Source organism: Charadrius vociferus, unplaced genomic scaffold (assembly GCF_000708025.1).
Source record: "Charadrius vociferus isolate BGI_N301 unplaced genomic scaffold, ASM70802v2 scaffold4105, whole genome shotgun sequence".
Taxonomy (NCBI): domain Eukaryota; kingdom Metazoa; phylum Chordata; class Aves; order Charadriiformes; family Charadriidae; genus Charadrius; species Charadrius vociferus.
The window spans coordinates 1-11,535 of NW_009648326.1; the positions used below are offsets into that span (position 1 = coordinate 1).

The 11,535-nt window shown below is 51.4% G+C and overlaps 1 protein-coding gene across 1 annotated transcript; it reads right to left on the reverse strand.

The window, feature by feature from the left end:
- Positions 1-1,254: 1,254 nt before the first annotated feature.
- PA2G4 (proliferation-associated 2G4, 38kDa) lies at positions 1,255-9,912 on the reverse strand. Its single transcript, XM_009884544.1, is given in 13 exon segments — positions 1,255-1,320; positions 1,620-1,673; positions 2,118-2,245; positions 2,719-2,813; positions 3,434-3,567; positions 3,895-3,973; positions 4,987-5,065; positions 6,668-6,731; positions 7,484-7,576; positions 8,711-8,780; positions 9,014-9,119; positions 9,748-9,894; positions 9,897-9,912. Coding segments are annotated over 13 exon segments (1,131 nt in total).
- Positions 9,913-11,535: the final 1,623 nt, after the last annotated feature.

Genomic DNA, 11,535 nt, shown 5'->3' on the forward strand with positions numbered 1-11,535 from the left:
AAAAAAAAATACTGTATGGTTTATTCTCTTTTATTGCCTTTGGTAATATGTGCAGGTGCGGAGTTTCGAGGGGAAGGAGGAGGAGGAGGAGGCCCGGGGCCTGCAGAGAGACCAGGGAGCGGCGTTAAAGGCGAAGGGTTTTTCCAAAATTCAGCTACAGCAGAATAACCAGAGCGCCGGTCCGCAGGTATCGGCAAAGAAGAAAACCTCACTTTCAACTACACGTAACTCAAGTGGCTTTTTTTTCTTTTTTCTTTTTTTTTTTTTTTAAAAAAGACTTACTATAAAAGAGCGATACCCCCGGCAGGGCTCTAGCCTGACTCCGATGACTCCTGTAGCGTTTCCTTCGCCACCGACGCCAAGAGGAGAACACGCCCCTGAGCCATAGAAACCAGCCCCGGGGAGGAACAACCCCCCCGGTCCCCGGGGAATCCCGTCCCCCTGCTGGGTGCTGGGGGCGGGGGGGAGAACCTCCTCTGCTCCCCAGCAAGTGTGACAGTCAGTTTAAAAACGAGCTCGCCACAGCGGCGTATTAAAAAATAGAGCGTTTATACGTAAATCAAGGCAGAGACAGACCAGAGTAGATGGAACAAGTCTACAATTTCACAGGGGACATAAAATTTTATATTTTTCCCAATTATAAATGTACAATCTAGAGGCTAAAAGAAGAGTGAGAAATCCTCTGCCCCAGGGGATGGGGGAGGAACGCCTGCGCGGCCGGAGGGAGCCGAGAGGGTGCTGCGAGGCAGGTCACCTTCCACCGTCCACGCGTACCAGGTCACTAAACACAGGGCACTTTTTGTTGGTCGTAATCAGCTGTAGGGTTGTTTTCTTTTCCTCCAAGAAAATCTGTAAAGGGAGAAATTTAGAAAAAAAAAAAAAAAAAGAAAAGGAGGAAGAAGAAAGCAGGCAGCTCTCTACACTCCCTCTCTCACTGGGGTTGGCTTGGTTGTTCACCTCTTCAACAAGTATGGGTAGTATAAAAGGTTAGAAAGAGTGGATATAGACTAGCTTTTACTCCTGATTTTATTTTTCTGCTTTCTTTTTAAGTAGTCTCAAGTGGCTGAGAGAATCCTCCCTCATTGGCAAAGTCAAAAGGAGCTGGCTGTAGTCAGTGGGAAGTCCAGTCCGTTTGTTGTTTGGTCGTAAGAGACAAACGGGGCTGGATTGTTTTGCTTCTGGTTTTTTTTTTTTGGGGGGGGGAAGGGGCGAGTGTGTGTGAGTTGGGCGCTACATGGAGGGAGCAGGAGCTGCTCAGTCGCCAGCCTCGTTCTCTTCCGCCGTCTCTCCCGTGGTGGCGTTCTCTGCGTTCTTGGAGGCCTGCGGAAACAAACCCACAGCGCGGTCAGCACGGGGACTCGCTGGGGGACCACGCACGGCCACAGCGCTGGCAGCGGGTACGACGCAGCCCACCCGAGGGACCTTTTCGGGTGGAAAAGAGGAGGAAAAGAGGGGGCCCCTTCCAGGCTGCTGCTTCCTGAGCCAGGGGAACACCGGAGCATTCTGTAAGGGAGGTTGGGAGATGAGCCCAAAATGTGACCACGCAGGACCTGGGTGATGTTTGGGCACTTCTGGTTGCAAGAGATAATGTGCTGCTAATCCCCACAAAACCAAATTACCTTCTTTTTCTTCTTTTTCTGGGTCTTCCGGCTTGCAGAACTCTGTAGAAGGGCCTGGAGACAGGAAGGAAACATAAGAAGCTAGAAAGCCGACTCCTTTTTTTTGACAGCAGATAAAGGGAAACGCCTTTAGAGCCGAACGAGCACCGCCAGGCAGCGAGGGAACAGTGGTAAGTCCTAACGGGCACAGTGATAGATGGGGAATGCCACAGCCTCACACCCTGCCGAGGTATGAGGCCTTGGAGCCAGCTGCCGAGACGTCTCAGCCCCTCCTCGGCAAGGGCTGGGCGTTCTCGAGCCACTGGAGCTGGTGCCTGATGCAGGAAATAAGCGCCCAACCTGGCCTTAAAGCAGATCTTTTCTTTGCTAAGCTCAGGCCTCAGCCCCTCTCCTGCGCAGTCGTTGGGATTTTACTTCCCACCTTCACCCCGAGGGATGCAAAGACAGGGTGACCCCACGCAACGTGCTACATCTATTTATTATTACTTTTGAACCAACCTTCAGTTCTCCATCTTGCACCTCAAACTCCGATTTGTAGAGTTCCGGTTCAAAGGGGCCACTGGTTATCCTCATAGGACCGTTGGGCATTAAAAGCACTGTGAATTTGAACTGTGCAACAAACTCTCCTGCAAGACAGAAACGGGCGTTACTGCACCGCAGCTCCCGTCTATCTGATCCGCCAGCTATCTCGGCAGGTATTTCCAACCAGATGTTTTGATTCCTATGCCATTTCCACGCTGTCACTGCTAAAAACCATCTCGCAGGAACTTCTGAAACCTCCCCTGGCCAGGGCAAAACAATTCCTTCAGCGCCACCCCACCAAGCCTGCTCTGAAAGCAACCCAGCGAGCCTCAGTCATCAATCTTTCCTCCTGCCCAGGAAATTACTCCACAAAAAAATTTCATCTCATCGCTGGAACGACTCCAAAACAAGATCCAGAAGCCAACGGGTAGTGAGTTTCCTGGAGGATAAATCCCGGGGCCCTTGAAGTGCATCTCTGGTATTTATACAGCAACAGAGTCAGCACCGGTCTCACCAGACTCCGGAAGCGACGGACAGTTGTCTGCTGAGCGCCCGTCCTCCCACTGCCAGCACTCACCTTCCTTTTCATAGAGGACATTGAAAGGCTGGAGCAGCTCGTGTTTGGCGCATTCCACCACCCCCATCCTGGCCTTCTTCTCATCCTCGAATGCCCTGCGGAGGAGACGGAGCCACACCTGAGCTCCTAGAAGCCAGATTCCACCCCAGCGGTTTCAGAACTGCCCCCAGGATCGGGCTGCAGACTTTATTCCCTTGTGTCCCCCCTCGCCCCGGCAGTGTCGTGGTGCAGTGACAACGCAGACCGCCAGAGCAGGCAACTGCCAGGGGGACTGTTCCCTCCAGAGAGTGGAAGAAGCAAGTGGATTCAAGGATGAAAAGAGCCTGTCAAGTGAACATTGTTACCTCAGTTTGAGAGTACGTCTACAAAAAGTGATTGGAAGTGCCTCGCCTCTGCATGCTGCACTCTGACACTGCTTTCACCCCTCTCTGTTTTATTTTAAACGCAATTCTGGGCTCCCCACCTGCCACGCGAGGCACAGGAGATTCTCAAATCCTCAGGCTCTGTCTGGGATTCCTGCTTAAGCCTGTAACATCCTTCCTACACCCACTCCCGGGCTCAAATGCAGCGAACGCCAACTAAAGCAGCAAAGGCTGCCTCCTCCTCTGTGACAGGACGGTGAAAGCAAATCGGTTTTGCCATCAGCACAGTCTGTAAGCTCACACAAAGCATTCAGCTCTGAACACACGGGGAGGCCACGAATAAGAGCAAATACCTGAGAGTAAATGGCATAGTATCAAAGCGCCTCTCCACCTCACTGAAAAAGGCACGGGAGGTTTTCATCTTCAAGCCGTACTGTTTGGAGGGGTCCCTTTTGTAAATTGTAGTTCTCTGTCCAGCGTCCTTTGCCTGAAAATGCAAATAGAGCTGAGACACCAGGAAAGCAGTGCAGCACCTCCGCAGCCCGATTAGCCGACTGCCTGCGTGCGCTGGGGTGTTTACATGGGACAAGCAGCGCCTCTACTCCAACGCTGTAAAGGTGCCCCTCAACTTTTTGGATGGAAAAAGCTCTGCCCGAAAAGACGCAGCAATACCCAGGCAACAAGTATTCCCTGGCTGGAACTGGCACCCACAAGGATGTGGCTATTAGCACCACGTGATGGCGATGACTGCCGAAACACGGCCGCTTTGCCCACACGCACTGCGGAGCAGCAGGCCAAGGAGCACTGGACTCACCTTTCCCTCTCCACTGCTGACAAGAACATCAACAGCGTAAACTTCATGGACCTCAAATTCTGCTTTTTCGTGGTCCTTCCTGGATGAAAAAAAATTTTGGTGAGTCAAAGAATGGTAAACAGAGAAGATGAAATTTCCTACACAGCCACAGTACCTCCAACAAGCCTCCACTGGGCTGAGCCAGAGAAGGTCTACAAGCACAAAGTAGTGCTATAGCGCTACAGTGACCAAGTCCCTGGCCCAAAGAGCAAAAGCTGGCACAAAAGACGCAGAAGCTGAAGATGTCAGGCAGCAGAACTGATCAGCGACAGGCTGGCAGAGAAAAACAATGACAAGGCAGTGCTCCTCCTGCCCGTGACAAGTAGCTCCATCCCCAGTAAGGGGTGGAAGGTCTCTTAGATACTCAGCACCAGCTCTTTGAACTTGTGGTCGGGTCCCAGGCAGGCCGAGAGCCCCACCACACCTGGTACGATGCCACACCTGAGAACTTACAGGCCAAGTGCTGGATTTAGAGCCACTGAGCAATATTCAGCATGAGACCCAAGCCCGATGGATCTCTGAGGGAGAAGAGCTGCTGGAACAGAACGGAGTGACATATCCAGCTCATTAGTTCAAACCCACCCCGAGACGCTATTGACAGTGATCACCATCCAGTGGGATCCTGGCAGCTTCTGCGAGACAAACGATAGGTCTTGGCACAGCTCCTGGTGAATTAGCATCCACCACCACAACTAGCAACAGTTGGTTATTTTGCTGGCAGCCTCCAGCAGACTCCTTCGAGAAACTGGACAGAAACCAAGAACACTCGTAGGTGCCAGTGAGGAGCCTCATGTCAGTGACTTCCAGCCTTTCCTTCTCTGAACACAGAGTCACACTTCAGCTTCACACAGAACGGACAAGACTATTCATTTGCCATATTGGGTCACACTTCAAGAACGAGGCCATACGGGGAGCAGTCTATACCCCAGTTGAATTAAACCTGCTACATCACCCCCCTTTGACACCGCAGCGAGAAACAGGGTCACCATTCTGGACCTGGTCACACCCCTCCCAAACGCTGCTGGCAGCAGCACCCCCAGAGGTGATGCTCACTTTTGCTGGTCTGTAGGGTTCTGGATGATTGTTTTCTCTCCATCGATCACATGCTGTTTCAGCTGGTGTGACAGCATCCCTGCCGTGATAAGAGAATCCATTAACACCTCCGAGCTGCAAACCAGCGACACAGTGACTTGCATTATTAACACTCCGGGGCCCGAGACTGCAGCCCTCAGCTACGGCGAGCGCTAAAGCAAACCGTCTTCGGCGTTGGCACTTCCTCAGCTTCCCTCAGTTGTGGACCGTCAAATGCATTAGCACAGACGTGGAGTTCCCCAAAGCCCACTCTGACTTCAGCAACGCTTCCTCGCCAGCGAGGAGGAGCCACAAGCTCCCATGAGAGGCACAGCCAGCAGCCGAGCGCTTTTACGTACTGCTGCTTCTCGATTAGGCACACACACTACACCAGTGGGCCGTAACGCACTGGAGGTGAACCGGCAGGCATGTGCGGCGCACCCTCGGGTGTTTATAAAGATGCCAACTGTCCAATTAATGGAAACTTTGAGTCCTTTCCCCAGTACCTCGGCTGTACGGCACTCTAAGGATGTTCTGTGGGATTTGGTTCTCTCTTCCTTTCTGTCCTACAGTTCACCTTCAAATCGAACTCTAGGAAGAGGCACTGGTGGCCATTCCTCTTGCGCTCCCCAGGCCACCAGCCCAGCAAGGACAGTCGCACGTCTCCCTCCAGGGAGGACGGCTGCCACTGGCGGGGAGGGGAAACACAGCACCACCGTTTGTTTTCATCAACTGGGGCCTTATGCTGCTGCCAGTGCCTAGATAATTACGGCACTTGACTGTTTCCAAAACAGTGGCTGCTTAAACTCCCTTGACAGTGCGAGCGGCCGCCTCCTCACTGCAGCTGATGCCATGTTTTTTCACAGAGAAAGGAGCAAAGCATTGAGGAGACCCACAAAGCCATCCCACACAAGGAACAGGGAACCGATGTTCCAAGACTGGGCTAAGGCAAGTGAAGAGAATGAGCCAGCTTTACGGTATTTCAGGAAATTTAACTAATAATGGAATAATGGACCAATTTAATTGTGGCCGAAAGAACTCTTTGACAGTGATGTCACCGACTAGGAGAAAAGCATCTGCACGTGCCAAATGTCAGGCTAAGCTCTCGCCACCTTTCAGACAAGCGCCCAGTGGTCTCATTTCTACCAGAAGCTATCCCAGCGCCTTCCCACTCGCCCGTTATCAACGCTGCAAAGAGAACGTGAATCAGTTTGGAGCTGGAAGGAAATTACATACCCTCCACATCTATGGGCTTCTTTGCAGTGGCTCTTGCATTACAAACGAGCTCGGTTATGCACTCGCCAAAGGGGTTTTAACTACAAGTGGTCAAGTATGAAAGCAGAGGGCCACGCAGTTTGCCCAAGGTCGGCAGGAACTCCACGAGCCAGCAGACTGCCTACCAGCCGTGGAAGCCCACGTCTATTGTTCCTAGATTAATGCATCTTTAAAAATAATAAAAAAAAAAAAAAACGGAGGAAGGAAGAAGAATGTAGAGAGTTTTGGGGGGATTTTTTTTTTTTTTTTTTTAAGCAAAGGCTGCTGCATTTAAAGATGGTGCGTCTAGGAGTTGTAGTCATTAAATGTTTCCCAGAACAGGGCAGCTCAGGATTTGGTGTGCAGCTAAAACAGCGCTACCTCCAATCAGCTGCTCCCCCGTCCATACCTTCAATCGGCGTGCAGTGAAACGAGTGGGCTATTTTGTTCCACGCGTCTGTCACTTGTGTGTTCTGCATGAAGAACACAGGAAAACACATTAAGGATATAAAATTCAAGCCACAAGCATGACAGTTTTATTAACTCCACAGTGTTCTGTGATAAACCAAGCATGCTTTCTAACCGACTGGTGCTCTAACACCTCCAAAAAAAAAGGAGAAACACTGTCAGGCTTCCGTTTTTAATCCTGTATCAAGAAAAATGACACATAACGTGAGGTCAGCTCAGCTTCCCGCACTGCACCCAGTGCCTTTGCACGAGCCATCCCTCTTTAGGGGATTACACCAGGAACCCCGAGCACAACAGGAATACGTTTGGAATAGTAACACAGCGACAAAGGAGATCGCCTACGACTGCCGAGGAGCCCGAGCACCAGGCGAGGGAGAGGCGCAAGTGGGAGATTTAAGGGAGCACTGGCTGGGCGTGCCCAGCTGCCTTCAGCAAGGAAAGGACCGACGAGTGGGAGCACCGAGACTTCTCTGCGAAGCCACCGTGGCACAAGGAAGAGCTCGGGTCCCGCAGGGAAGCCAGAGCTGCTGCCAGAAGAGTCACTGCCACCCACGCCAGCGGGCCGGTGCTCCCCCCAGCAGCAGCGGCTCAGCTGTCAGCAGGCAGCTGCTTCCAGATTCCCCACATCGCTGGGCAGTGCTTCCCAGGCAAGGTCACACGCTTTTATTTCTACGCACAAAGCGTGGCACGGGCAGCGTCTGTACTTGAGCTCCTCGTCCCGTGCCCAGACATACTTTGCCCCGTGTCAGTCACTCACCTGGTTTCCAGGCTTTACCAAGCGCAGTGCAGCTTCAGCACAGAGATGAGCTGCCTTGATGACATCAGCTTTACGGCCTGACACGGGTTTTTCCTGGAAGAACAGAAAAATAAAGGCTTTTTAAGGTGTGTTCCCTTCCCCTCTTATTAGCAAGAATGCTGTTCTGAGGGTCTAGAGATGGAAATTCTCTATCTAACTGCACACGTTCCCCCGTGCGGACAGGGAAATCCAGCTCAGAGGTGGAAGGGCTTCTGCCTCCGAGGCTCGATCCTCCTCTAAAAGAGCAGATGAGTATCAGCCACAACCAAACTGACGCTCTCACAGGTTTCAACAGACACCATAGTACAAGCGCATCACTGTCAAAGACTGAAGGCAGAACAAGACTCCCCTGTAGCCAGAAATGTGGACTGCAAAGATTTCAATACACTTCCAAAGATTGTTTTTTCTTTGTCTTCTCCCCACTGAGTTGTTCAGACACAACCACTGGAAAAAAAAAAATTCCCAAGACCCACACTGCCATCCTCCTCCCAAGACTACAGCTAAAAATTTGGTATGTGACAGTTTTACACACACAACACTCATTCCGACCGCATGAGTATGGCTTAGTGTCACTGCCATAATGCCCGACCAAACCCCGCGTGCCACGGAGGTGTCCTCACCGACACACGCCGGGGCTGGACGCTGCCACCAGCCCCGGGTGAGAAAAGTCCGTGCTGGTGCATGCAGGCAGGAAAAGCAGGCAGAGGGGACTAGTTTTGGGGTCACCCCTGAGCTCAGTTCACAAAGGTGAAGGCACCGACTCTCAGCAGTGCAGCACGCGGCGCCCTGTCCCTCGGCCAGTAGAGGGGGCAGCAAAACCAGTCTGCCCAGTCCACCCCTCGGCCCCAGACACTCTACATGCAAATAACTCACTGCAGCATCCTGCACACGTGGTTTGTCCCAAATTATTTGTAACCTTGCAAAATTGTACGTGTTGAAACAGTGAAACCTTCAGCCCTCGTTTTCCAAAGGACTGAATAATTTTTAGGAAAGGGACTGTCTTCGCCCTCTCACTGCCGTGACACCAGACCTGCGGCACCTTTGCGAAACAAAGCAGACTCCTCTCCAAGGCTCCGTGCTGCTGCCGCCTTTGGAACCAGAGGCACCCAGGCATCAGCTTTTTAAATTCCCCTTCAGAGTACAGGTAAAACAGCAGCAGCAAGAGACACCGCTCCATTACAAACGTACCTTTGAGGCGTCTATGACAAAACTGTGTGCTACATTCGCTATGAAGCCATCGACGTGGACTCCCAAGTCACTGCAACACAAAGAGAGTTAATTACAGGTGGGGCGTCACGGCTCAGGAAACTTGTGTGACTTCTAGAACTATCAGAAGACTCAAACGTGTTTCCAGCGCTTCACTTGACTAGCTATTAAGAGTCTCTAATTAGCCACGCCGAGGGAAGACGTATTTAACACACAGAGCAGGATCAGAAAGCAAAGCCCAGATGTCAACAGTAAACTCACAACAAGTATAACCAAGACACTTACATTTTGACCAAGTCTCCATCTTTGAGGATGTAGTCTTGGTCACTCTTCAGGGGGGAGAAGTGACAGACGCAGTTATTTACTGATATACTCGTTGGGAAGGCAATACCTATAAAGGGAAAAAAGATATTCCATGAAATCTTGCAGCCTCACACCCGGCACGGGCAGCAGCCCCACCACTGCGGATCGTCACTCGGGATTTCGTTTTTTGACGTGCTGTAAAATGCCCCATTACACAAGTTTCTGGCCCAAGAGCCACAAGGAAGGCAGCACATGGTCTGCTCCCACACCGGCTCTCCTTTTGCCCAGGTAACCGCCAAAGAAATACATCCAAGGCGGTGAGACACCTGCAAAAGGGACCTAAAGTCTCCAGAACAGAAATTGGGGAGCTCTGGGTGACACACTCCAGTGTCACACAATTTCCACAGCAACCACAGAGCAGCAGTAACCGTACCACAGGTCTTCCTGAAGAGGGGACACTGAAACAAGAGTTACTTTGGACAACAATGTGGATGATCGGGTGCATTGAAATGGGAAGCTGAGGTTCATCAGTGATGCTTACAGGCAGGGCAGGCAGGAGGATTTGGGTTAAAATTGGCTTTCTAGGAACACCAAACTATTTCTTACATTAATTACCACAGAGTAGTGCTTTCTGTGCTCTTGCCCATTCACACCAACCACTCAACGGGACCAAAAACCATGGTCACGCTGAAAATAATCTTTGGAGCAGGCCTCACCTTTTTTCATTTCTTTTTCCTTCTTGAAAATCTTGCCGGTCTCTTCCATGATCATGGCATCTCCCTTCTCGCACAGGCAGAGAACTGACGCTCCAGAGTTCGCCGCTTCGACCACCGCACGCAGGACCCCTTAATTCAAACACAGACACGGAGCTGTTGAAGCATGTTAATGACAAATAGCTTTAAATCCAACACCAGTGCTCACCACGCGGCACCGCAGTGGAGAGATGTTTGTTTTCTAAGAGGAAACAAGACTCTGGACTCAGCTTTTCACCGAAATGACCATGGACAGGCAGAAATCCCACTTTGTTATTTTGTTTTCAAGAAGGTTTTCACAGAGAGCGTGAGCAAACGGAACGTATGTTGGGGATCACGCAGGTGAAGTGCTGCAGCTTCAGCCACCGGCCTGCGCAGACCGAGGTCCGTCAAACGAAGCAGCCAAGCAGAAACACTGCTCTCCCACATTCTTTCTGGAGCAGTCAGAGCTACAGAAACAGGTTTGAAAATTACTTGGGAGACAGGACGCGCAGCACATCAAAGGAGCAGGGGCCAGCGCTGCGGACGTGCGGGACAGCTGAAAGACTTTGCTGGGCACAAGAGCTGGCAGCAGCGCAGGACCGGCGCAGCAGAGCCAGTTACACGAGTCCCTTACACTGCAGAAACGTGTTTTAAAGGTAACCCACGCGCTCCTGCTCCGGGCCGGCAGTGCCAGCACGCTGCCCGACACAAGGCACTCCACACGCCTTGCTCCACGCTGCAGGTCAGGAGAAGTTTTGCTGCCTGCACCCACTTTTGGGCATATTCTAGTGCCCGTGAGTCCCAGCAGTGTTCTGGTTCTGCTGTAGTCGACAGCGTGCCTCGTGCTTTGTAAGACAAGATAAGGGGGGAAAGGAGCGTAAAAGCGGCGGCTTTGGTTGAAACGCTGCAGAGTGACATTCACAAACACATCTTGATGGTGACACAGGGGCTCGGGGGCTGCTGGAGGAGCCACATCTCGATGGCCGAGGTGGTCTGGCAGTCACCGGCGGACCCCGAGCTGCTGTTTCCCCTTCTCCCTCCCCTCCCCAGCTGGGACACTTCACAGGGAGTCATAAAGCTGACCCTGAAATGTTTTCGGATCCTGAGATAAAAGGTACCCTCACGGTTTCTCCTCGCTCTGTGAGCACATTGTTTTTACAAGAGGCTGTTTGGTGAAGTGCCTCTGTTGGGTGGGAGTTTCTGTAACCGATGGCGGGTGTTCTAGGTACGGCAGAATAAATACTTGGGAAGTGCTGAAGGGGATGTGCACGGGCAGGCGGGTTTTCACAATTTCTTTGACACCGAGTAAAAACCCGAAGGCTCTCACCTGCGTGATGAATTAAATTTCAAATCCCTTCAGTCACCTTTCCATGCGCCACAAGTAACAACAAACGGGGAATGTTTTTAAGTACAGACAAAACTCTGATAAAGAGACATTCGGTGGATGGCAGGACAGAGAGAGGCGAGAATAGGAAATGTTAAAACAAACACAGTGCAAAGATAAACGGTGAGCCGCGCTCATCAGAGCATTCAAATAAAACTACAAAGCAGACAGCATGATAGCACTGACCAAGGAACACCTTCTAATTGTTCTCTGTCCTTCCACAGCACTTTGTTTAGGGAATTAAAAGCGCTTCCTATCATTAAAGGCTCTTTGCTGTGACAGGAACCCAAAGCATTTTGAACTTTTTGCCACAGTTCTGCGTTTGCTCTTCCCAAATGTGCTCACACAACCCGTCAGGGAGGAGAAACGCTGCGAGGGAGCTGCCG